The 27875-nt window shown below is 43.1% G+C and overlaps 1 protein-coding gene across 1 annotated transcript in view; it reads right to left on the bottom strand.

Annotated features, from left to right (window-relative positions):
* The window catches only part of LOC109919097 (guanylyl cyclase C), a 123209-nt gene that overhangs the window by 11553 nt on the left and 83781 nt on the right, over window positions 1–27875 (bottom strand). The window contains exons 14-19 of the mRNA XM_048617333.1: window positions 19551–19688; window positions 12955–13043; window positions 12595–12686; window positions 6808–6966; window positions 4076–4268; window positions 1995–2169 (exon numbers count right to left, since the gene is read on the bottom strand). Of these exons, the coding sequence (XP_048473290.1) occupies window positions 1995–2169; window positions 4076–4268; window positions 6808–6966; window positions 12595–12686; window positions 12955–13043; window positions 19551–19688 (846 nt within the window). The remainder of the gene's footprint in view (window positions 1–1994; window positions 2170–4075; window positions 4269–6807; window positions 6967–12594; window positions 12687–12954; window positions 13044–19550; window positions 19689–27875) is intronic.

The raw sequence follows: 27875 nt of genomic DNA, 5'->3' as shown, positions 1-27875 counted from the left end.
CTTGAAACTGTCCAACTTGTCAAGACATATTAAGAAGTGTCAACAAGTGTCAAAACGTGTATTCATGAAGGACAGTGCTTTATCAATTGAGATGGGATATAGAAATTCAAATAATAGGACAATTTTTTTCTCCTTATGCAATACTCATTGGCATTGCAGGTGAAGGGGAAAAGGGTGGTGAGTGGAAGAAGGCACTAAGGCTATGAATCATAAATTCCCACAGCAGAGGAAGCAGGCCATTTGGCCCATCGAGTCCACACTAACCATTCGAACAGCACCCCACCCAGATCCACACCCCCAACCTATCCCTGTAACCCTGCATTTCCCATGGCTAATCCACTTTGTCTGCACATCTTTAGGCTGTGGGAGGAAACTGGAGTGCCCAGAGGAAATTCATGCAGACACAAGAAGAACGTGCAAACTCCACACAGGCAGTCGCACATGGCTGAAATTGAACCCAGGTCTCTGGCCATGTGAGATAGCAGTGCTAACCACTGAGCTACTGTGCCATCCAAAGGGCCATGGGGAATTGGTTCAGGTCATTGGGTTCCATGGGTTGGCATGATTGGGACTTCGGAAGTGTTTGTGGATGAGGGGGAATGAAGGGTTGGTGTCGGGTGAGGGTTAAAACAATATTTTATATTTCTGACCTTTTGGAGAGGTAAGCTGCCATTTTGAATCTGGTCCCAGGACACTTTTGGTGGAGGTAAGGAACCCTTTGGGTTTGTGAAATGGGTCGAAACTCATCAGACTTGTAAAGTTGTCATAAAACTGCCCAAAAGATGTGGAGTTAAGAAAAGAGTGCTGGTTATTCTAGAGTGCCTGCTAATACGAAACCATGACAGGATTTGTGCTGCATGAGCAATTTGCCAAACTATCATTTCACATTGGGATGACAGACGGCTCCAACGTCCTCAATGTGGACTCAACTTCCGGCCTCAAGATGAAATCTGGCGTGGTCTGGATTGGAAGGACTGTTATTCTGAACTTCTACTTCTCTATTTTTCTAATTTATTGCTGGACTTTTATGACTTTATTTTTCTAATTTTATTTCCCTAAGAATTTGTAATTAAGAATCTGTACCGAGGTACTTTTGTACCTAAGATGGCGCCGTAAGTGACGACTTGTAAACTTTTCACTGTTCTCATGTGAATACATGTGACAATAAAGCTAATTCTAAATTCTACTACTTATTGAACCAAAACATTTATTGACACAAGGGATTAAGCACTTAACTAAGATACATCAGATATTGAGTAAAATGTTTGTTTACGTAAGTCCTCGGCAGAGGGGACCTGTGGGGCATCTATAAGTGTATAGGTTGGCATAGATAGGGCATGAAGAGTGAAGGAGTGAGAGTTGGAGGGATATTTTCTGTTTTAATCTTTGTTTTTAAACTTTGAGCACTAGGCCGGACCTTCGGCTGTTCCTAGGTTATCTGGTCCAACTCCCAATCCAGCTTCCCACCCATCATGAACGAAAAATCAGAAGTACTGGCATCCATTTTTAAAGGGAGCTGGAATTTCTTAACCCAGGAATGAAAATCAGGGCTTCCAAACAACTCCATTAAATCTGCTTCTAACTATCTCTCTAAGTAAATTATACTAGTTTTTTGAGTCTTCCATGTTATTGAATTCCTTTATCCTTTGTTTCATTTTAATAAATATCCCAAATCACTGACAGAATCTAAAGAGGAGGTAGGAGTTTTGAGTTATAGGGGAGTTGAGGGCTATGTGGAGGAGTTGAAAGAGGAAGTTGAAGCCTGGGGCATTATTGAATGGTGGAGCAGGCTTGAGGGGCCAAATGGCCTACTTCTGCTCCTTTTTCTTATTTTCTTAGGTCCTTATATTCCTCTTGCCCTCGACAAGGCCTTGACATCTTTCTTTTCTATACTGGGATTCATATTGCCTTTAAAGATACTTCCTGACTCTACCAACTTGAGGCAGGTTTTGCCTATGCCCTTCCCTTTGACTATGTGGCTTTTGCCTTGTTACCTGAATGAATACCTATCCGAATCCAGATAGGCAGGTCAGGGAGGTGAGGAAGCTCAAATGACCCCATGAAATTTAAAATGTCCAGGGCCATCCGGGCGATGTCCACTGCGTGCCTGTTTCCATTCCGCCTTGGCAAACCAGATGCTACCATATAGGCATCCCCAATCGTTTCCACCTGGGTCAAACAAACAGACAGGGTCATTGTTCACTCTGTCACAAAAGAAGCTTGCATTTCAAGAACACCTTTCATCACTTCAGGATGTCTCAAAGCACCATGCATCTGATTAAGCATTTAATAGCACAGTTTTGTAGGTCTAAGGAGACCAGAACTGGGCACGGGTCTCCAAATGGGAGATAGTAGGAACTGCAGATGCTGGAGAATGTGAGACAACAAGGTGCAGAGCTGGATGAACACAGCAGGCCAAGCAGCATCATAGGAGCAGGAAGGCTGACGTTTCAGGCCTAGACCCTTCATCAGAAATGGGGGAGGGGAAGGGGGTTCTGAAATAAATAGGGAGAGAGTGGGAGGCAGATAGAGGATGGATAGAGGAGAGGATAGGTGAAGAGGAAACATACAGGTCAAAGAGGCGGGGAAGGAGCCAGTAAGGGTGAGTGTAGGTGGGGAGGTAGGGAGGAGATAGGTCAGTCCAGGGAGGACGGACAGGTCAAGGAGGCGGGAGGAGGTTAGTAGGTAGGAAATGGGGGTGCGCCTTGAGGTGGGAGGAGGGTATAGGTGGGAGGAAGAACAGGTTAGGGAGGCGGGGACGAGCTGGGCTGGTTTTGGGATGCGGTAGGGGGAGGGGAGATTTTGAAGCTTGTGAAATCCACATTGATACCATTGGGCTGCAGGGTTCCCAAGCAGAATATGAATTGCTGTTCCTGCAACCTTCGGGTGGCACCGTTGTGGCACTGCAGGAGGCCCAGGATGGACATGTCGTCTGAGGAATGGGAGGGGGAGTTGAAATGGTTCGCGACTGGGAGGTGCAGTTGTTTATTGCATACTGAGCGTAGGTGTTCTGCAAAGCGGTCCCCAAGCCTCCGCTTGGTTTCCCCGATGTAGAGGAGGCCACACCAGGTACAGCGGATGCAGTATACCACATTAGCAGATGTGCAGGTGAACATCTGCTTGATGTGGAAAGTCTTCTTGGGGCCTGGGATGGGGGTGAGGGAGGAGGTGTGGGGGCAGGTGTAGCACTTCCTGCGGTTGCAGGGAAAAGTGGTGGTGCTGGAGGGGAGTGTGGAGCGGACAAGGGAGTCACAGAGAGAGTGGTCCCTCCGGAATGCAGATAAGGGTGGGGAGGGAAAAATGTCTTTGGTGGTGGGGTCGGATTGCAGATGGCGGAAGTGTCGGAGGATGATGCGTTGGATCCGGAGGTTGGCGGGGTGGTATGTGAGGACGAGGGGGATTCTTTTTTGGTTGTTATTGCGGGGACGGGGTGTGAGGGATGAGTTGCTGGAAATGCGGGAGACACGGTGGAGGGCGTTCTCGACCACTGAGTGGGGGAAGTTGCGGTCCTTGAAAAACGAGGACATCTGAGATGTACGGGAGTGGAATGTCTCATCCTGGGAGCAGATGCTTCAAAATCTCCCCTCCCCCTACTGCATCCCAAAACCAGCCCAGCTCGTCCCCGCCTCCCTAACCTGTTCTTCCGCCCACCTATACCCTCCGCCCACCTCAAGCCGCACCCCCATTTCCTACCTACTAACCTCATCCCGCCCCCTCGATCTGTCCGTCCTCCCTGGACTGACCTATCTCCTCCCTACCTCCTCACCTACACTCATCTTTACTGGCTCCATCCCCGCCTCTTTGACCTGTCTGTTTCCTCTCCACCTATCCTCTCCTCTATCCATCTTCTATCTGCCTCCCCCTCTCTCCCTATTTCAGAACCCCCTTCCTCTCCCCCATTTCTGATGAAGGGTCTAGGCCTGAAATGTCAGCCTTCCTGCTCCTATGATGCTGCTTGGCCTGCTGTACTCCAAATGGGGTCTGAACAAGATTAGAATGATATTGGCCTCAGGGACAATGACTCAACTCTGCCACAATCAGAACCCCTCAAGTTCACAATGTGGCTCTTTCATACCTTATAGACATCGTGATTGTCCAGGATATGGTCAAAGTTCTTGTACATGTTATTTAACATGTCAACCACCTCCATGGGAGTGCTGAACTTACAGATGGTGGTGAACCCCACTATATCACTGAAGTAGATAGTCACTTCTTCAAAAAGCTCAGCCTTAACCTGACCCGTTGTCTTCAACGATATCACGACTGGCCTAAAATTAAAAGCAAAAGAGAAACGCTCACTTCCTGCTCCTTTAAAAGGTAGACTAACAACAATTTACATTTACATGGCATCTTTTACATAATAAAACCTCCCAGGGCACTTCACAGGAGAATTTTCAGCTAAAACTTTAAGGATATATTAGGTAATCAAACATGGTCACAGAAGTAAATTGTAAGAAGGGTCTGAATGAGAGGGGAGAGAGAGATGACCGAGGTGTTTGAGAGAATTGCAGACCTTAGGGGCATGTGCACTGAGGATGCAATCAACAAAGTTACAGCATTAAAGAAAAGGGATAATACCAGAAATGGAGCATTGCAGAGATCTCAGAGGATTGCAGGGTTGAAGAAGTTTACAGAGATAAGGAGAAAAGCCATTTGAACACTTTGAGCACATGTCTGTGATTTTTTCAATTAGCTAATATCAGTTAGGATCCAGGCAATGGAGGCTGAACCCAGGTTAACAGAGCTAGAAGGTGAAAAGCCAGGAAGAACAACATTGGAACAGTTTCAGCAGCAAGTGACTCAGATAGTGGATGGCTGAAATGAGCAAAGCAATTTTACTGTGCATAGCTTTCTCATAGAACCTGTGTGTGTGTGTGTGTGTGTGTGTGTGTGTACGTGTCTGTGTATATATTTACACGTGTTTGTGCGCACGTGTCTGTGTGTATGTTGTGTGTGTATATGCATATATGTATGTGTGCGTACATGTGTGTCTGAGTGTGCATGTGTGCGTGCGTCTGTGTGTGCGTATATGCCTATGTGTATGTATATGTGTATATGTGTGAATAGGAGTGTTTGTATATGTGCTATGTATGCATGTGTGTATGCCTGTATGTGTATGTGGTTGTGTGTGCATGTGCATTTGTGTCTGTGTGTGTGTGTGTATGCGTATGTGTGTGTTTGTATATATGTCTCTGTATGTATGTATGTGTGTGTATCTGTGTATGTATGTATGTATATGTTTGTATGTGTTTGTTGCGGGGTAGGGTTAGGGTTAGGGTTCAGAATGAAGATGATGTCTGCTCATGGCAAGAACACACCTGCACATTCTCCTAATTTGAGAAGCCTGGCTGATCAGAAAATTCTCTCCCTCTTCTCTTATCATCTACCACAGGCATATCTGAAAGACTTAAAGATTGAAAATCAACCTTTTTGGCTATGGTTGTGACTCACCTAATTTGGGAATTGAACCCAGAGCTTCTGACCTAGAGGTAGGGACATTATCCACTGCACACTGCATCCTGAACCTGAGTACACAATGTCTTCACTGGAGGCAGGGGTGGCCTCAAAGAGTCTCAGGTGTAGGTCTGGATTTTTCGATAAAGAGACCTGATCTCATATTTGCCGTCATTAATAAGGTATGAATTAGGAGGAGAAGGAAACCATTAAGCCCTTCTAGCCTGATCTGTTTGTGCTTCAAATTCCACATTCCTACTTCCTCCCATAATCGCCGATTCCTTTGTCCAATAAGAATCTATCTACCTTCACTTTAACAATATTCAATGATCTCCACCTCCACCATCATCTGAGCAATGCCTCAGGTGCTAGGTAGGGTTGTCAACTATAGTTAGGCATATTCCTGGAGGTGTGATCACATGACTCCTGCCTCCAAACATCCCTTCCCTATTCTTGCTTCCATTGTTCACCTGACAAACCCTTCCTTATTTTTACTTTCCAATGGGATACATTTTCTTGGGATGTCTTGAACATAGTTTTGTATGTTTTCCATACATATTCCAGGACATAGTTCACCAATATTGAAATACTTGAAAAGAAATAGAATTTCAGGCATATCAGAAAGAGCACGGGGTGGCGGGGTGCGGGGATTAATTACAAAGTTCTGGCGATGGTCACAGGCACAACGGCACTGGATGGAATAAAACTTGTACAAACTGATACACAGCAAGACAGAAGTTGGGCAGATAGATGTATAGATATTTTTAATCAATCTTTTCAGACCACTTTTTGACACACCTCGGGAGCAGGTAGGAGTAGAACCCAGACCTTCTTGGCCCAGAAGCAGGCAAACTAACATTGTGCCACAAGACTCTTAAATAGATAACTCCCAAGGCAGGAACCAAACACTCAGCAAACAAGCTAAAAATCAAACCAGTAACACTGCAAACCCTACATTTTCACCGCTATGCTATCATCTTGAATGCCAGGCAAATTTATAAGCAGATATATCTGCTAATAGTAAGTTAATTGTATTATCAAGATTAATGAAATACAGGTAAAAAGCACTGAAAGATTAAGCACATATAAAGAGCTACTGGGTTAGTTGGTAGGTGAGGCAGACAATGCTGCGTTCTGCAAATAAATCAGAACAGGATTAGCATCCGGTTTCACTCAAATTCGACTGGATCTACTTAACGATATTAACAAGTTTGACAATCACACTTTAAGATAGATAATGAAGACAAGGAGATTCAAGGACAGTGAAGTAGCTAGGATAAGTGTAGTCAGACAAATTATATGGTGGTAAAGATAACCATGATGCAAAAATCAATAAAGACTGATCTGGCTCACTTAGGCAATAGCATGTAGTTGAGCTGATCTGCTCTGTCACGCTCAGCCTTGTACAGGGCTGTTCTCTCCTCTACCAGGTGCTCCAAGTTCTTCGAGTACATCTGAAGTCGGCGGATCAGTGTGTCCATGTAGCTCTTGTCAGTTTCACTGTGGAATGCGCTGTAAAAGATTCAATGGAAATCTGACTACAGGTTCCTTCATGGACCTCAGAGACAATTCCCACATCCTATGTTATGCTGTGTCATTGGTGTACTTGTCTAAAATTCTACCCACCATGTACAACACTTGGCTGAAGGGTGGGATGTGCCCTGAGATAGACACATTATAGATTTCATCGACCAAAGGGAGATAGATCTTAAAGGCCGAGACGTTTGGAGGGAATTCTCGAGTTTAGGGTCTAGGCAGTTGAAGACATGGATACCAATGGTGCAGTGATGAAAGTTGGGAATGCGTAAGAGGTTAGAATTGGAGAGTTCAGGCATCTTGAGGGATTGTAGGGCTGGAGGAATCTACAGTGACAAAGACATGGTGCCATGGAGAGATTTGAAAAGGAAAAGAAGATTTGAAAACAAAATACAGAGTGAGGGGTGTCTGGGACTTGGCACAAGTTAGGATATGGGTAGCAGAGTTTTGGATGAGTTCATATTTAGGAAAATTCTGAAGAGGAGTCATTTCAGATTTCAAAAGTTTACTCTGACTCTGTCTCCACAGATGCTGTCAGATCTACTGAGTTTCTCCAGCACTCTCTGTTTTTATTTCAGATCTCCAGCACGCATGGTTTTTGCTTTCATTCAAGTTTAGGAAAGGGGTGACAGAAGTCTGACCGGGAATGTCAGAGCTAAGTGTCTTTAGACTTAAACTTCCTGTGTCTAATGATGTATGGAACAGACAAAGCATGTGTTTACGGAAGACATTGTCTAATTCTGCATGTCAGATAAACAGTATGATATTTAAGAGACAGTGGAGGGTGGTGAGAGGTGATAATGACATCAATCACCAGTGTACATGTAGAACCCAACCTTACTTTTTGGATGGTGTCATTGAGGAGAAACATGGATCAGAAATGGGGAATAAGGGTGAGGATAGATCCTGGGGAGGCACAGGAGTGAGGAGAGAAGCCAGTCGATGTGATTCTGTCACTCTGACTGGCCAGGTAAGAATAGAATCAGGTACCCAAGTGGCTGCCAGAGAAATTGGAGGAGGGTTGTGGTGAAGGTTGCCGACAGGCTTAGGAGGCCAAGGAGGGAAAGGTTTATCATGATCACAATCACATAGAATGTCATGTCACAGAAAGGGGCAGGGCTGGGTGGCAGAATGGGGAATGTGGGGAGAGATCTTTATAAGATAGTGATCAGGGATTTCCTAACCAAGCAGCTCAAGAACTTCAATGTTTCACATCCTGTTCAACGATCAAGCAAGCCAACCTTCCAACTATTGACTCCACTGATACTTCTCGCTGCCTTGGGAAGGCAGCTGATGTAATCAAATACCCCTGCCACCCTGGTTATACCTCTTTTCCAACCCCTTCCGTCAGACAGAAGATACAAGAGATTTTACACATGTACCAACAGATTCAAGAACAGCTTCTTCCCCACTGTTACTAGATTTCTGAATGGACCTCTCAAAGTTTAAATTTAATGTTGATCTTGCTCTTTGGGCACCTTCCCTGCAGCCATAACACTGTATTCCTCACTCTGTTCTATACCCTAATGCACTTTGTACGGTATGATGTGCCTGTACTGCATGCAAAACAAAACTTTTTGCTGCACCTAGGCACATGTGACAATAATAAATGAAATTTTAAAAATCCAACTGTCCTTATCTTTCAAACTCTTTGCTGTTCTCAACATTATCTGCCAGTTTATTATAAAGGCTAGTGGAAATCTGGAATCCTTTCACCTGTAAGAGCTGTTGAGGCTGTGGAGGGAGTGGAAGTGTGGGAGTGAGGATGGGGGAGGAATTGAAAACTTCAAAGTACTTGCTAAATAAACAAATAGACAGAGTTGGGAGGATGTACAATGGAGATTAGAAAGATGGCAGGGAAGCTAAATTATTACTCTGTGTCTGCCTTCACTGAGGAAACTACAAAATATCTTGCAGAACTAGAGATCGAACAAATGAAGGAGAATGAGGAATTGATGGAAATTAGAATTAATAAGAGGGTTGTGTTGGAGAAATTATAATATAACTAAAAGATGACAAGTCCCTGGGACCTGTAGCTATGGAGGTAAAGGATGCATTGGTGTTCATCTTCGAAAATTCCATAGATTCAAGATGCCTTCAGATTGGAAGGTAGCAAAGGTTACCTCAGTATGTAAGAAGGGAGGGACAGAGAAAATGGGGAACTACTGACGTGTTAGCCTAGTTGTAGTGAAAATGATAGAATCAATTGTAAAGGAATTGATAACTGTTGGATAATAATCTGATTGGCCATAGTCAGGATGGATTTGCAAATGGGAAATCACGTGTGACAAAACTGTTGGAGTTATTTTTGAGGGTGTTACTAGCAGAATTGACAAAATGGGATGTAGTTTGTTTTCATTTTCAGAAGGTTTTTAATAAACTATGCCACAGATGGTGTGTTAGCAAGATAAAAGTATATGGGACAGGATGTAATATAGTGTCATGGATTAAGGATTGGCTAAAGGTAGAAAACAGACAATAGGAATTACCAGATCTCTCTTGCATCGGCAGACTGTGAATGGTGGCGTGCCACATAAATAGGCCTAGCTATTCACAATTTATATCAATGATTTGAATTTGGGGACCAGTTTAGTATTTCCCTGTTTGCAGATGACACAAAGTCAGGTGGATGATGCAAAGGGGCCTTCAAGGGGATTTGTACAGACTTAGTAGGTAGGCAAGAACACAGCAAATAGAATATGATGTAGAAAATGTGACATTATCCACGTTGGTAGGAGGAATAGATGTGCAGATGGTTTTTTAAATGGTAAAAGATTAGAAAGTGGAGATGTACAATAGGACCTGGGTGTTCTCATCAATAAGTCACTAAAGATAACATGCAGATGCAGCAAGCAATAAGGACGGCCCCTTAGCCTTTATTGCATGAGGTTCTGAATATCGTTCTTGTTCCCGGGATGGCAGGAATGTTTTTTGAAAAGAGATGGGGAAACTGTGCCTGTATTCTCTAAGGTTTTGAAGAATGAGAGGGGAAGTGATTGAAAATATTTAAAGGATTGAAGCATGCTTTCCCCTGGATACAGAGTGTAAAATCAATTTTAAAAAAAAGAGGACTTATTCTACAGCAGAGAATAGCTTTTAATCAGAGAGTTGTAAATCTTTGGAATTCCTTACCCCAGAGGGCTCAGTAATTTCAGTTACTCATTATATTTAAAGTAGAGATTGACATATTTCTAAACATTGGTGACGTAAACAGATATGGAATGGTGTGGGAAAATGGCATTGAAGCTGCTAATGAGCCATAATCATACTGAATGACAGAGCAGGCTAAACACGCTGATTGACTTACTCCTGTGTTCCTATAAGGATATTAAGGGTTATGAAATGAAAGCAGGTGAATTTATTCGTTCATGGGGTGCATGTTGTAAATCCCTAATTATGCTGGAGGAGACAAGGATGAGATGTCGCCTTGAACTGGTGAAGTCCTTGGGATGTAGGGACATTTGCAATGCTGTTAGGAAGGGAGATCCAGGATGTTGAACCAGTGACAGTGAAGGAATGGCGATATAGTTGCAATTCAGGATAGTACGCAGCTTGGAGGGGAACCTGGAGTGGTGGTGTTCCTGTGCACCTGCTGCTCTTGTCCTACTGGGTGGTAGAGGTCATAGGTTTAGAAGGTGCTGTCAAAGGAGTCTTGCTGAGTTAGTACAGTCCTTCTTGTAGATAGTACACACTGCCACCTCTGTGCATTGATGGTGAAAAGAATGAATATTGAAGATAGTGAATGGCATGCCAATCAGGTGAGATATTTTGTCCTGGATGGTGTCAAGCTTCTTGAGTTTTGTTGGAGCTGCACTCATCCAGGCAAGTATTCCATTGTATTCCTGACTTGTGCCTTGTAGATGGTGAACAGGTCCTAGGAGACAGGAGGTGAGTTACTTGCTACAGAATTCATAGATTTTAAGCTGCTCTTAAAGCCACAGTAATCATATGATTGGACCAGTTCAGTTTTTGATCAATGGTAACCCTCCACGATGTTGGTAGTGGGGCATCCAACAATAGTAATGCAATTGAATGTCAGAGAGTGATGGTTAGATTCTCTTGTTGGATATGGTCATTGCCTAGCATTTCTGTGGCACAAATGTTACCTGTCACTTATCAGCACAAGCCCAGGTGTTTTCCAGCATATGGAAATGGACTGTTTCAGTTGTCTGAGGAATTACAAATGATGCTGAACATAGTGCAATCATCAGAAAACAATCCCTACTTCTGACCTTATGATGAAGGGAAGCAGCTGAAGATGGTTGGGGCTAGAAGATTACCCTGAGGAGTTGTCACAAAGATGTCTGGGATTGAGGTGATTCATCTCCAACAACAAATATCTTCCTTTGTGCTAAGAAAGACTTTAATCAGTGGACAGTCTTTTCCCAGTCTAGTTTTGTTAGGGCTCCTTGATGTCACACTCATTCAAATACTGCCTTGATATCAAGGACAATCAGTTTCATCTCACCTCTGGAATTCAGCTCTTTTGTATAAATTTGGACTAAGGCTGTAATGAGGTCAGGAGCCAAGTAGCCCTGACACAGCCCAACAAAAGCATCTGCCTTTGCAGATTGTATCTTTAAGTGTCCCTTAACAACACTGTCAATGACCTCTACCATCACTTCGCCGATGAATAAAGAGTTGACTTGTTGTCCAGGTTGTTTTTTTCCCTCGCTCTTTGTATGATCTTATCGACATTTATAAAATCATGAGGGGCATGGACAGGGCGAATAACCAAGGTCTTTTTCCCAAGGTAGGGGAGTCCAAAACTAGAGGGCATAGGTTTAAGGTGAGAGGGGAAAGACGTGAAAAATCTAAGGGGCAACTTTTTCATGCAGAGGGTGGTGCATGTATTGAATAAGCTGCCACAGGAAGTAATGGAGTTGGGTACAATAACTACATTTAAAAGGCATCTGGATGGGTACATGAATAGGAAGGGTTTAGAAAAACATGGGCCAAATGTTGGCAAATTAGACTAGATTAATTTAGGATATCTGATCAGCATGGATGAGTTGGACTGAAGGGTCTGTTTCTGTGCTGCACAATTCTATGATTCTATGGCAGGACACATTAATTTTCCACATTGTCACGTAGATGCTAGATGTTACAACTGAATTGGAACAACTTGCTTAATGGCACAGCTAGTTCCAGAGCACAAGCCTCCAATAGTCATGCTGGGATGTTGTCAGAGTCTGTAACCTATAAAGTATTCAATGTTGTCATCTGCTTCTTGATATCATGTGGAGTGAATTAAACTGGCTGAAGACTGGTGTCTGTGATATTGAGAATCTCTGGAGGAGGCTGCGATGGGTCATCCACTTAGCATGCCTGCCTGAAGATGGATGCAAATATTTATTAATTGAGTTAAGATGCTGGTTAGCCATAATCTAATTGAAAGGTACAAGTGGCATGGGGTGGGGTGGTGCTGAACAGACTGTTCCTTTTCCTAGGTTACAATTTTTCTATGTAAATCGAAATTGGAAAATTATCTTATACAGGATTGTGCGTCTTTGCAACACTATGAAGACCATTCTTACGTGTTCCCTGTGTGGGACGTACAGTTTATATGTAGTTATGTACAGAATTCACCCCATCTGTACTAACCTGAATATCTTGCCCAGCAAGGCCTCAATTCTCTTGCAATCTGGTCGTTTTTCTGAATCTTCTTCCCAGCAATTTTTGATCAGCCCATACACCTGGATCCAGAAAGTCACATGGACAATCAGACTGAGACACAGAGGGTGATCAGACTGATACATAGAGTGAATCTAACAGGGGCTCGAGGCTCAACCAGACAAGGGCACGTGGGTTAATCAAACTGAAACACCAGGGCATGGGGGTTAATTAGACCTGGAACTGAACGGGCAGATGGCAAACTAGAAATGATCTAAAGAATTAAGAGTTTAATCTGCTTTGGAACCAGAGGGACACAGGATTAATCAGATTTGTTCTGAATACAGTTACCTCTAGTTCTTTGTCGTTAGATGTTTCCAGGGGAAGGTCAGGTCGAAACAGCTCACTCCCATTTGCTAACATTACTCTCTTTAACTTCTCTAGAGAAAAAGGGAAGAAACATTCCATTTAACAAGAGGAACGGGGTCAACAATTGACAGTATCAGTAAAAACATTATTCCAATGGTTTTAAGTTGTGACATTTGAAGAAACAGATGGGAATTAGGAATTCTCAGAGTCTCTGACAGACAACGGATAAAGGATCATGGAGAATAGACTGGCAAGTGGGGTTGAGACCACAAATAGATTAGCCATGGTCTTACTGAATAGTGGAATATACAAACAAAGCCCTTTGAGCACGTTCCGCCATTTAATAAGATTGTGACTAATTTGATCATGTTATAAAATCCAAATTCCCACCAAGCCTGATAACCCTTCACATCATTTCCTTGATGACCAATAATCTATCTACCTTTGCCTTCCGCCTGGATTGCTATCAAGGACTAGTTTTGGATTGTGCTTTGTCTGACAAACTCACCATCTGTAAGGCATGAGGTAGAAGTGTGATGGAATACTTCCCACTTGTCTGGATGTGTGCAATTCCAACAACACTTAGCTTAACATGATTCGGAACAAAGTAGGCTACGTGATTGGCACCACACATGCATAAACATTCACTCCCTCCACCATTTGATGCTCAGTAGCAGCTATGCATACCAACTACAAGATAAACTGCAGAAATTTATCAAGGGTCCTAAGTTAACACCTTCCAAACCCATTATCACTACTATGTAGAAGGACAAGGGCAGCAGATACATGGAACATCACTAGCTGCAATTTTCAGTCTGAGTTATTCTGAACTTTTTATTTCTTTATTTTTCTAATTTATTCCTATAATCTGTAATTCTGTACTTCTTTTTTCTTTATTTTTCTTTTTTTCCCTAAGAATTTATACTTAAGAATCTGTGCCTCGGCACCTTTGTATCTAAATGGTGTCTTAAGTGGCAACTTGTAAACTCTTCATTGCACTCATTTGAGTACATGTAACAATAAAGCTCATTCTAATTGTAATGTAGTTATTTATTTGGTTTATTCATTGTCACATGTATCTTGTTACAAAATACACTGAAAACTGTTGTATAGTATGGCCATTCTCCAGCACCACCTTAAAACACTGAAAATTAAACCTAAACATAATTTAAAGGCAGAAAAATGAAGAAACAAAGAAAGTTTGCCGTTCCTTCACTGCCACTAGATCAAAATTGTAGAACTCTTACTCTAACAGCATGCTGTGGGTCTGCCTACACCAAATAGACTGCAGCAGATCAAGGAGGGGGATGGGGCAATAAATTCTGGCTCAGTCATCGACACTCACATTCCATGAATCATAAATGAGTAAAAAAAAGTACTTGGAGGGAGATATTTGCTAGGCTATGGGGGGAGGGCAGGGGGAGTGGAACTAATTGAATAGCTTTTTTAAAGAGTCAGCATAGGAATTGATGGGTCAAATGGTCTCGCTATATCCTATATCATTCTCTGATTCATTACCATCAGCAACCTGCAATGGGTGGAACAACAATAAAACTTGAAGGACCAGAGTACTACACACTCTCTTTCGTTATACAGAGTCAGATTAAGCAGAAAAGGTACATCTTTCAAATGTCAGGTTGCTCATACAGTGAGTACCAGGTGAATGAAGGAAGGTCAGAGGCGGAATTAAAAACATGAAAAGGGGGAGTTTGAGAAAATACTGACTGCGGCATAAAAGGGAATTCAAAAGTTTTCTACATATCTATAAAAATCAAAATGATAGGAGAAGGAAGAGTGGAACTAATGAGAGACTAAAACAAAGATTTATACCTGGGGGCAGAAGACTTGGCTGAAATATTAAATTCATTTGCACTGGTTTTTTTTAACCAGCAGAAGAAGATATTGTGTCATTGTTAAAGATAAGACATTTGAGATCATGGATGGGTTAAAAATTTATGAAGAAAATGTATCAGAAAGGCTGGTTACTGAGGATACAGATGGAAGTATGGATAGAAATTGGGGAGATGTTGGTTCTGATTTTCCAATCCTTCTTAGGTACTGGGATAGTGCCAGAGGACTGGAGAATTGCAAATGTTACGCTTTGCTAAAAATAAAGTGTAATGATAAGGCTAGTGACTAGAAGTGAGTTAGTTTTTCCAAGCAGTAGAAAAGCTTTTAGAAACGGCAATCTTTAATACGTATTTTGGAAAAATCTTGATTATGTAAGGCTCCCATTGGCAGAACAGCCCAGTAGGCAGCACAGTGACTCAGTGGTTAGTACTGTTGTCTCACAGTGCCAGCGGCCTGGGTTTGAATCCAACCTTGGGTGACTGTCTGTGTGGAGGTTGCATGTTCTCCCTGTGTATGTGTGGGCTTCCTTTGGGTGCTCCGGTTTCCGCCCATAGTTCAAAGATGTGCCGGTTAGGTGGATTGGCCATGATGAATTGTCATCGTAGCGTCCAAGGATGTGTTGGTTAGCCTGGGAAATGTAGGCTTACAGGGATAGAGTATGGGAGTAGGTCTTGGTGGGATGGTCTTTGAAGAGTCGGTAGCGACTTGATGGGCCAAATGGCCTGCATCCACACTGTAGGGATTCTATGATTCTTTTCTGATCCTAGTGGGCACCAATTTAAGGTGAACGGCAATGATCCAGAATACACTGCCTGAGAGTGTAGATTCAGTCATGGTTTTGAAAAGGGAATTGGATATACACCTGAAGCAAAACAATTTGCTCGGCTGTAGGGCTAAAGGCATGACTAAATGAATTGCTCTTGCAGAGAGCTGGCACAGACATGTGGGCTGAATAGTCTCCAACTGTGTGATTGCATGATTCAAGACAAAGATTGCTAGAATCAAGGGGTGAGTGATTAGGCTGCACATACCTATGGGTGTGCAGCAACCCAGATCGTGCTCACAAACTGTCCCTTTTAAGATATCCTATGTGCTCAAATATATAAAGATAAAGCTGCTGCACATAACAAATAAAATTTAAACCTGACATTGGGCAGTGAGAATGAGACAGGGAAATGGAGTTTATGCAGCAGATCAACCATGGATGATGGAGCAGGCTTAAGAGGCCACATGGTGACACCTACTTATGTTCTTCTCAACAGACATAACCAGCAGCTTTAATTGCTCTGCATTTCTAATTTAATAGTTATAGCAGACTGCATCTCCATTGGAATGGTAGTATTTACCTTAAAGGTACAAAAGGAATTTCCTCACCAAAAGTAATCTCAAAGTACTTTACAACCAATGAAATATTTTTTGAAATGCAACTTGATAGAATTCTTTGAGGAAGTGATAAAGTTGATAGATGAGGGAAGGGCTGTAGATGTCATATACATGGACTTCAGTAAGGCGTTTGATAAGGTTCCCCATGGTAGGCTGATGGAGAAAGTGAAGTCGCATGGGGTCCAGGGTGTACTAGCTAGATGGATAGAGAACTGGCTGGGCAACAGGAGACAGACAGTTGTAGTGGAAGGGTGTTTCTCAAAATGGAGAACTGTGACCAGTGGTGTTCCACAGGGATCCATGTTGGGACCACTGTTGTTTGTGATATACATAAATGATCTGGAGGAAGGTATAGATGGTCTGATTAGCAAGTTTGTAGATGACACTAAGATTGGTGGAGTAGCACATAGTGAAGGGGACTGTTGGAGAATGCAGCAGAACATAGATAGATTGGAGAGTTGGGTGGACACATGGAGTTCAATCCAGGCAAATGCGAGGTGGAAGATCCAATTCAAGAGCGAACTATACAGTAAATGGAAAAGCCCTGGGGAAAATTGATGCATAGAGAGATCTAGGTGTTCAGGTCCATTGTACCCTGAAGGTGGCAAAGCAGGTCGGTAGAGTGGTCAAGAAGGCATACGGCATGCTTTCATTCATCAGACGAGGTATTGAGTACAAGAGTTGGCAGGTCATGTTACAGTTGTATAGGACTTTGGTTCGACCACATTTGGAATACTGCGTACAGTTCTGATCGTCACATTACCAAAAGGATGTGGATGCTTTGGAGAGGGTGCAGAGGAGGTTCACCAGGATGTTGCCTGGTATGGAGGGCGCTAGCTATGAAGAGAAGTTGAGTAGATTAGGATTATTTACATTAGAAAGACGGAGGTTGAGGGGGGACCTGATTGAGGTCTACAAAATCATGAGAGGTATAGACAGGGTGGATAGCAAGAAGCTTTTTCCCAGAGTGGGGGACTCAATTATGGAGGGGTCACGATTTCAAAGTGAGAGGGGAAAAGTTTAAGGGAGATATGCGTGGAAAGTTCTTTACGCAGAGGGTGGTGGGTGCCTGGAACGCGTTGCCAGCGGAGGTGGTAGAGGCGGGCACGATAGCATCATTTAAGATGTATCTAGACAGACACATGAATGGGCAGGGAGCAGAGAAATACAGATCCTTGGAAAATAGGCGACAGGTTTAGATAGAGGATCTGGATCGGCGCGGGCTTGGAGGGCCGAAGGGCCTGTTCCTGTGCTGTAATTTTCTTTGTTCTTTGTTCTTTGTTCAATTTGCACACAGCAGGCTAAAACAAACATCACTACAATAACAATGAGACAATGTGTTTTTATTGATACAAAATGTTGGTTGAGGGGAAATATCCAGGACATTCAGACAACTCCTAACTTTTTCAAACTAGCACTATATCATCTGAGAGGTCAGCTAGGGCCTTGATTTAATATCTCATAAAAAGATTAGATCAGAAGTCAGACAACACCGAGTTATAGTCCAACAGATTTATTTGAAATCACAAGCTTTCGGAGCATTGCCCCTTCACCTGATGAACAGGCAATGCTCTGAAAGCTGTGATTTCAAATAAACCTGTTTGACTCTAACCTAATGTCATCTGACTTTTGGCTTTGTCCACCCCAGTCCTACCCGGCACCTCCACATCATCATAAAAAGATGACACCTTAAGCAGTGCAGCAATCTCTCGTTACTATACTGGAGAGTTAATTTGGATTTTGTGCTCAAAGTTATAAATCCCGGGACTAACAATCATCCTATTTAACAGTAACATTCCACAATGAAGTTTGCATAATAGTCTTGCTGGAAATCTGGAAAGCAGGAAGTATCAAATGTACAGGCTAAAATAACAAAATCAACTTATTTGCATGAATAATTTAAAGAAACTATGGGACATAAAGGATTATAACACTAAAACACAATCCTGCAATAATCCAGAATGGATTAAGAGGTCCTTAAATTTTGAGTGGGCCTTGCTTAAAATTGAACAAGTTGCACATCAACATGGCTTTCAGCCAATTAGATCTCCTTTTGTGGAAGTTCTGCAACTTAAAATTTTGATTTGGCAAAGTTAGCTGGCAGCAATAATCATTGAGCGATTCTTCTTGAAATCACAGAAATGAAGCATCCAACTTCAGCAGGTAAGAGAGATGTTAAATGGCCTGGTGATCTTTGTTTCAAAGGGAATGGGATATAAAAATAGGCGGGTCTTGCTGAAATAATACATGGTACAAGACAGACCACACCTGGAATACTGTGAACTGTTTTAGTCTCCTTACCAAAGGAAATATATCCTGACATTGGAAGCAACTCTTAGAAGGTTCACTAGGTTAATTTTGGGTATGAAAGATTTCTTAAGAGGTGAGGTTGAGTTGGTTGGGCTCATACACAATGGAGTTTAGAAGAATGAGAGGAGATCTTATTGAAAAATACAATCCTTCAATCAACATCAGAAAATTAATATGTCTGGTCACTATCACATTGCTGTTTTTGGCAGCGGAGAGGAAAAAGATTTAAAAGGGACCTGAGGGGCACCTTTTTCACACAGAGGGTGGCTCGTATGTGGAATGAACTGCCTGGGAAAGTGGTAGATGCAGATACAGTTACAACATTTTAAAGACATCTGGACAGTAACATGAATTGATAAGGTTTAGAGGGATATGGGCCAAATACAGGCAAGTAGCACGAGTTCAGTTTGGGTAACTTGGTCAGCATGGACGAAGTTTGATCGAAGGGTCTGTTTCCGTGTTGTATGACTCTATGACTCTGTATCCTCAGGGAGCTAGACAGGGTAAATACGGAAGGGCTGTGTCCCCTTGTGGAAGAGTCTAGGGTCAGAAGTTATAATTTCAGAGTAAGGATTTGTGCATTTAAGAAACAGATGAGGAACTTTTTTTTTGCTCAGAAGGTAATGAATCTATGGAATTCTTTACATTAAAGGGCTAGCGAAACAGGGTAGTTAAGTGCATCCAAGTCTGAGATAGATTTTTAATTAGTAAGGGAATAATAGGTTATGGAGAAAAGCCAGGAAAGTGGAGTTGGAGGTTATCAGGTCAGCAATAATCTTGTTGAAAGGCAGAGCAGGCTCAATGGGCCAAACAGATTATTTATGCTTCTATGTCTTATAGTTTTATAGTCTTAAGCTTCAAAAATGATGGGAGGGTAATTGGAAAATAGTTATTTTGTTGTCTATTGGTCCCACTGTGTTGAGTAGGGAGAAATAGAGCAACATTGTTAAGATATCTTGGTCACAGAACTATCAATATACCCCTGGACTTTCAATAACAGCCCTAATTAGTTGAATAGTAACAGCATCCATTACCTGCAATATCGCTGCACGATTGAGTATAGAAGGTCTCTCTTCGATAGATGATTTCCTGACCTATAATGCCAAAACTGTACGTGTCACCTTTCTGAGATACTCCCTCCTGTCGCAGGTGCTCAGGAGCTGTCCACAGGTCTAGGTGGTGAGGTGGAAAAGAAAAAGAGGTAGTTAAATACACTGAACATTTTGCAGAGACAAGTAGAGACATTTGAAGAAAAGAACTTAAAACTACACCTCAGATTTCACACATTCGAGGCATCCCAAGGTGCTTTACAGTTAATGAAGTGCTTTGTGATGTACAGCAGCTATTTCACACATAGTAAGCTCCCACAACCAGCAATGAGATAAAGACCAGACCACTTGTTTTGACTAAATAAAAACCAAAGAACTGTAGATCCTGGAAATCAGAAAGTAAAACAGAAATTGCTGGAAAAATTTAACAAGTCTGGCAGCACCTGTGGAGAGAAATCAGAGTAAACATTTCAGGTTTGATGGCCTTTCTTCAGAACTGACGGTAGCTAGGAAAAGGTTGGCATTTATACAGAAGATGGGGTGGGGGAGGGGGGAAGAGTAAACAATAGGTGGAGATAGAGGCCAAAGAGAGAGAAAAACTGCTGGACAGACAAAGTGGGAATAGGTCAGTCTAGGGGAATGAATCTGTGGAAACAAATCAGACTTAACGTGTCAGATCCAGTTCTGAAGAAGGGTCACGAGATCCAAAAAGTTCTCTGATTTTTCTCCACAGATGCTGCCAGACCTGCTGAGTTTTCCCAGTAATTTCAGATTTTGTTCCCAAGACAGAGATTTTGGCCAGGGAACATGGTGGTGTTTTGAAATGGCAGGCAATTGGAGGCTCTCAGTCATTTTTATGGACAGAATGTAGGTGTTCTGTGAGTCAGTCACCCCAGTCTACACTTCGTTTCCCCACTGAGGAGGAGACCACATTGTGAACAGGAATGCAGTAGACTAGATTCTGGGAAGTGCAAATAAAGCTGGAAGGTGTATTTGGGCACTTGGATACTGAGGAAGGAGGAAGTAAACAGGTAGGTATTACCTTCTGCGGTTGCAGGAGAAGGTGCCGTGAGGCTGTGGGGGCATGTTCGGAGTGAAAGAACAGTGGAATAAAGGGGACAATCCTTGTGGAAGGCTGACAAGGGAGGGGAGGGGAATATGTGTCAGGTGGTTGCATCCTGCTGGAGGTGGCAGAAATAGTGGCTAATGATCCTTTGGATGTGGATGCTGAAGGATGGAAGGTGAGGACAAAGGGGACCTAATCGCTGTTGTGGGAGGGAAAAGAGGAGGTGAGGGCTGAAGTGTGGGAGATGGGTTGGACCCGGCTGGGGAATCCTCGGTTGAGGAAGAACATGGACATTTTGGAGGGCCCCTTATTGAAGTTGGCATCATCAGAACTGATGCAACAGAGATGGAGGAGCTAGGAGAATGGAATAGAGTCTTTACAGGAAAGCAGGGTGTGAGGATGCACAGTCAAGGTAACTGTGGGAGTCAATAGATTTGTAGTGGATATTGGTGGGTAGCCTCTCCCCAGAAATAGAAACAAAGATGTCGAAGAAGGGAAAGCAGGTGTCAGAAATGGACCAGGTGCAGGTGAAAGCATGGTGGAAATTGGAAGTGAAATAGATAAACTTTTCCAATTAGTGACAAGAGAGGGAAGCAGCACCGATCATGTCATTGATATTCTGGAGAAAGAATTGTGGGAGGGGCCCTGAGTAAGACTGGAACAAGGAATGTTGAACGTATCCCACGAAGAGACAGGCATAAGTGGGGTGCATGTGGGGTACCCATGGCCAATCCTTTGACCTGAAGAAAGTGAGAGGAGTTAAAAGAGAAGTTGTTCAGAGTGAGAATGAACTTGTCCAGGGAGAGGAGTGTGGTAGTGGAAGGGGCTGTTCAGGCCATTTTTCCATAAAGAAGCAGAGAGCCCTGAGACCATCCTAATGGTGGATGGATGTGTAATAGATTTGCACATCCATGGTAAGCAGGAGGCCATTGGAACCCGCAAACTGGAAATTCTGAAACTGACGTAAAGGGGAATTGTAGATGTAAGTGGGAAGGGACTGGACAAGGGAAGAAAAAAATCAAGTTGAGGTAGGAAGAGATGAGCTCTGTGGGGCACGAGCAAGCAGAAACAATGGGTCTGCCCAGGCTTTTGGGAAGGAGGAACAAGCACACTGTGTGGGGTTGGGAGACTACAAGTTTGGAGGCAGGGTAGGGAGATTACCAGTTGAAATGAAATTAGTGACCATTGTGGTCACCTGATATTCCATGGTGGAGCCATAGTCCAGGGGAAATAGGACGAGGTGTTTGAGAGCTGGTGCTTAGTCTCTGCTATGTAGATGTCAGTATGCCAGACAACAACAGCACCACCCTTGTCAGCAGGCTTGATTATAAGGTCAGAGTTGGATCTCAAAGCACCAAGTGCAGTCAGTTCAGCCAGAGACAGGTTGCAATAGGTGAAGGGGGCAGACAAATTGAGGCAACCAATGTCACATCATCAGTTCTCGATGAACAGCCAAGTGCAGGTAAAAGGCCCAAGGGAGGTGGCTCGGTGGAGGGAGAATGTTGGAGGTATGCGAAGGAGACTCCACGGCCCAATGGCACCTTCCCCTGCAACCACAGAAGGTGTAAAGCTGCCCATTTACTTTCTCTCTCCTCAGTGTCCAAGGTCCCAGACACACCTTCCAGGTGAAGCAGCAATTTATCTACACTTCACTCAATCTAGTCTGCTGCATTAGCTGTCACAATGTGGTTTTGTCTGCATTGAGGAAACCAAGTGTAGACTGGGTGACCTCTTCACAGAACACCTACATCCTATCCACAGAAATGACCCAGAGCTTCCAGTTGTCTGCCACTTCAACACACCACCGTGTTCCCTGGCCAACATCTCTGTTGCAGGCTTGCTGCAGTGCTCCAGCACAGGTCAACGTAAGCTGGAAGAACAGCACCTCATTTTCTGCTTTGGAACTCTATAGCCTTCTGGACTCAATATCGAGTTCAACAATTTTAGGGCTTTGAGGCACCCTTTCCCATGTCCTTACCCCAGCCCCCACACACCAGACCTTGTCATCACATGGGCTGCTTCCACACACAACCCATCATCAGTTACTAATAGTTCCCAGTAGCAGCTATTCATTCCCCAGACTGACCTTATCCCACTCCTTTGTCTGTCCAACAGTTTTTCTCTCTCTTTGGACTCTATCTCCACCTATCGTTTACTCTCCCCATCCTCCCACCCCATCTTCTGCATAAATACCAACCTTTTCTTAGCTACAATCAGTTCTGAAGAAGAGTCACTGGATCTGAAATGTTAATTCTTGATTTCTCTCCACAGATGCTGCCTGGCCTGCTGAGCTTTTCCAGCAATTTCTGTTTTTGTTTTGAAATTGTTTTGCCTGATGTCAGTTGAAAGATAAATATTGGTGAGGACATGGGGAAACCTCCCTACTCATAGAGTCACAGAGTCATACAGCACAGAAACAGACCCTTCGGTCCAGCCAGTCCATGCCAAACATAATCTCAAACTAAACTAGTCCCACCTATCTGCCCTTGGCCCATAACACTCCAAATCTTTCCTATCCACATACTTATCCAAGTAATTGTACCCACATCCACCACTTTGTCAGGATGTTCATTCCACATGCAAAACACCCTCTGTGTAAAAAAATTGCCTCTCATATCTTTTGTAAATGTCTCTCCTCTCACCTTAAAAAGTGCCCCCTAGTCTTGAAATCCTGCATCCTAGGGAAAAGATACCTACCATTAACCCTATTTATATCCCTCATGATTTTATAACCCACTATAAAGTCAACTCTTAAACTCCCACACGCCAGAGGAAAAAGTCCCAGCTTATCCAACCCATTTTTATAACTCAAACCTTCCATACCCAGCAACGTCTTGGAAAATCTCTCTAAACCCTTTCCAGCTTAACAATAACCTTCCTATAATTGGGCTAACAAAACTGGACACGTCTTCACTGTTATGGTTATGCATTCTTTCACCTCCACCTATGAAAGTAGAAAGGGCCTCAATTTAACCCAGTTCCCATCTTCTTCTCTGTCTGCCTATCTCCCGTTGCAGAGCTTCCTAATCACCAAACAGACTCTCCCTCTCTTGATACTATCACTTCCGCTATGACATCTACTCTCAAAGTCTACCGCTTCAAACAAGCCACTGGACATAGAATCATTTGATGGTTACAGCGCTGAAAGAGGCCATTTGGTCCATTGTGTCCATTCTAACCTCTCCAAGAACAACTCAACCATACCCACTACCCTGCCTTTTCCCTATAGTCCCGCAAATATTTTCTCTTCAGGTAATTATCAAATTTTCTTTTGTATGCCTCAGTTGAATCTGCCTCCATTTCAGGTTGTGCATTTCAGGTTCGAAGCACCTGCGTAAGGGAGATGTTCCTCACATTGCCTTTGCTTCTTATGTCATTCACCATTAATCAGTGTCCGCTAATTTTGGATCCTCCTGCCAATGAAATAGTTTCCGCTGTCCACCCTAACTCTGATTTTGAACACCTCGGTCATAATTTCCTCCTGACACTCTCTTCTCCAGGAAGAATGGTTCCAGCTTCTCCAATCTATCTGTGTAATTGCAATGTCTCATTCCTGGAACCATCCTCAAGAATCATACCTGCAGCCTCTCTCTCATAAGATGTAATGTCCAGAAGTGGACACAATACCCCAGCAGAGGTCAAACCAGTGTGTTATACTGGTTTATCATAATTTCCTTGTTTTTGTCCTGTATGTCCCAATTTGTAAATTATGTGCATGTATATCTCCGCTTACTTCTATTCCTATATCTCAAAAACACTGTTAGCTCATCCAAAATCTCAAACACAGTTTCTCCTCAGTAAGTCTGTGTTGGTGTTCTTTAATTAAAATATTGTTGTCCAAGAGACTGTGAAATTTTTAAAAATTCATTTGTGAGAACTGGGCATTGCTGACTGGGCCAGCATTTATTGCCCATGCCTAGTTGCCTTTCAGAAAGTGGTTGCGTTGTTGTCCCAAATTATTGCCTCTAAAAACTTTCCAACTGCCAAGGTTAAGCTGATTTGCCTGCAGTTGCTGCATTTATCCCCAAACAAGATGTACAAGATGTAATGTTGCAATTCTCCAGTCCTCTGGTACCACCCTTCATAACTAAGGAGGACTGAAAGACAATGGCCAGTACCTTAACTTTCATTCTTACTCAGCTCAGGATTCATGGCTGCACCTCATCCAGTTCTGGTGTTTTATTAAGCCTGCCTTTCTAACACCACCTCCTCTTTTGCAAATCTTTACCCCATCCAGTGTCCTACCTGCACCCTCTATCACTGTGATTGCACAGTATTCTTTTTCTTGTTAAACATTAATGCAAAGTATTAATTTAAAACCTCAGCTATCCCCCGGACTCCACGCGCAAACCCCCATTTTGGTCTTGAAACTGCCCCACCTCTTCACTTCCTGTCCTTTTACTACTTTAAATGGCTTCTAGAGGTTTATTTCAAAGAAGACTTTCCTTCTGTGTTAACTACCAATCTCTTCTCATACTCTTGTTTTTTCCTCTAGTTTGATTTTTACTTTCCTGCTGAACATTCCACATTCAATCCACATCGGGTTCTCAGTGGTATTATCTGCCTGACATCTGTCATATGTACCGTTTTTCTGCTGAATCTCATTGTCTATCCCTTTTGTCAACCAAGGAGCACTGGATTTGTTTTCCCTACCTCTTCGCATTGTGAGACTATACCTTGACTATATCCAAAGTAACTCCCTTTAAATGCAGCCATTGATTAGTTCCTGTTATCTGCCAATCTTTAATTTCAATTTACCTGGACCAGAATCATTCTTATCCCATTGATGTTGGCCATGTACCAATTAATTATCCTTACTTCTAGTTGTTGGCTTATACATACACTCAGCAATGTAATGATTGCTCTATTGTTTAGTTGTTTTAACCAATTGATTCTTTCTTTGTTCCCTCAAGGTTATCCTTTCTCTGCAGAATCTGATGCCTTCCTTTATCAATAATGCTACCTCTCCTCCTTTCTTTCCTTCCCTTCCTTCATGAACACCTTATTGGAAGGAATGTTTAGTACCCAATATAGTCTTTTTCTGAACCTGGTCTCCTTTATTGCCATATAACAGTCTCACGAGCCATCTCCACCTGCAGCTCATGACCTTACTCTGCACATTCACATATATGCACAGTAAACCAATTTTAGGCCCACTTATTCTGACCCCACTTTGTACCATACTATTTGCTACTCTAGTACTCTCTCCTGATTCCTCTGCATTTTGATTTCTCTTCCTAATACTAATTCCTGGTTCTTTTACCACTGCCAAGTTAGTTTAAATCCTCCTCAATAGCACCAGTAAATCACCTCTGGAGATACTGATTTGAATCTAGGTGGTTAGAACTTTCAAGCTTGTAGTGTCCTACCTAGTGATTAGTGGTAGAGGATACACCATCATAATCCAGAGATGAGTCACTGTTCTGCAATAACTTGTAGGTTTATGACATGATAGCAACAAGGATAACTACGCTTGCTCAGATGTAATTACTAGGATCTTAGGGAGCTGACACAGATGCATTGCTCACTCCAAAAGCTATGGTAGAACATTCTGTTTCCACCCACAGAATATGTGTGATATCATGGAATGGATTGTGCCAATATAACATGAACATTAACCTTTCCACAGATTCATCATTCATCGGCTGTCCCTCGCAAACGAGGATGACTGTCTTTCACTATCAGGGTGAGTCCATAGGTGGCTGTACACACCAGTATGGCTATTGCAGGCTCTGTTACATTTGGGGCAGATGGTGGTCATGGGAAAGTGTGGGTGGGGTATTGGTGTGGCCGCGTGCTGCTTTCGCTGTTTTCACCTGGCTTCCATTTTTTCTCCGATGGCATGTCTCGATGTACTCGATGCCTTCCCGGATGCTCCTCCTCCACTTTGGACAGTCTTGGGTCAGTGATTCCCAGGCGTCTGTGGGAACGTCGCACTTCGCCAGTGAGGCCTTGAGGGTATCACTGATCGGCTTCCTCTGTCCACTTAGGGCTCTCCTACCATTTTGAAGCTGGCAGTAGAGCACTTGCTTGGGGAGTCTCATGTCAGTCACGTGGATGACATACCCAGCCCATCATAGCCAATCAAGGGTGGTCAATGCCTCAATGCTGGGGATGTTTGCTTGGTAGAGGATGCTGATCTTGGTGCGTCTTTTGTCCCAGTGGATTCGCAGGATCTTGCGCAGGCAGCGTTGGTGGTACTGCTCCAGTGCCTTGAAGTGTCTGCTGTAGACAGTGCATATCTCAGAGCCATATAGGAGGACAGGAACCACCACAGCTTTGTAATGGATTCATACAGTGCAGAAAAGGCCCTTTGGCCCATCGAGTCTGCGCCAACATAACTACCACTAAAAGGAACGTTAATCCCAAATTCCTGCACTTGTCCCATATCCTTTAATGTTATGATTTTTGAAGTACTTATCCAAATATTTTTTAAAGGTTGTAAGGCTTCCAGTCTCTATTACCTTCCCAGGCAGTGCATCCCAGATTCTCACAAATCACTGAGTGAAAAGATATTTTTCCCAAATCCCTTCTGAATCTCTGGCCCCTTATCCTAAAACTATGCCCTCTTGTGATTGACCCCTCAGCCAATGGGAACAGCTGCTCACTATTCACCCTGTCCATAGCCCTCATAATCTTATACACCTCAATCATGTCTCCCCGCAGTCTTCTTTGCTCTTAAGAAAACAAACCAAATCTATCTAGTCTCTTCTTATAGCTCACTTTCTCCATCCAGGAAACATCTGGTGAACTTCCTCCGTAACCACGCTAGTGCTATCACATCCTTCCTGTAGTGAGGTGACCAGAACTGCACACAGTACTCTAGTTGTGGCCTTACCAATGCTCTGTACAACTCCAACATTACCTCCTTGCTCTTATAGCCTGATGAAAGCAAATGTCCCAAATGACTTCTTAACCATCTTTTCAGAACCATTAGTTTCTACCACAAATGACACACTTGACCTTGGCACCAAGGAAGCAACATGCCATCCTGGATTCAAGTTGATGGCTAAAGAAACCCCTTACTGTTGAATTCTCTATCACTATTGCTTTTCCGATCTTCATCTCACCCTCTGTACAGCTTAGTCAGCCATAGTGTGATGGACCAGGCTTTAGATGCACTACCTAGAGGAGTTATTATTCTCACCCATATTCAGAATGGAATAAAAACCAGTTCTGAGGAAGGGTCACCAGACCCGATGCTGCCAGATCTGCTGAGCTTTTCCAGCAACTTTGTTTTTGTT

This window comes from Rhincodon typus, chromosome 37 (genome assembly GCF_021869965.1).
Source record: "Rhincodon typus isolate 14 chromosome 37, sRhiTyp1.1, whole genome shotgun sequence".
Lineage (NCBI taxonomy): Eukaryota > Metazoa > Chordata > Chondrichthyes > Orectolobiformes > Rhincodontidae > Rhincodon > Rhincodon typus.
The sequence above is the reverse complement of the archived record's forward strand: the minus strand, read 5'-3'. Positions and strand labels throughout refer to the sequence as shown.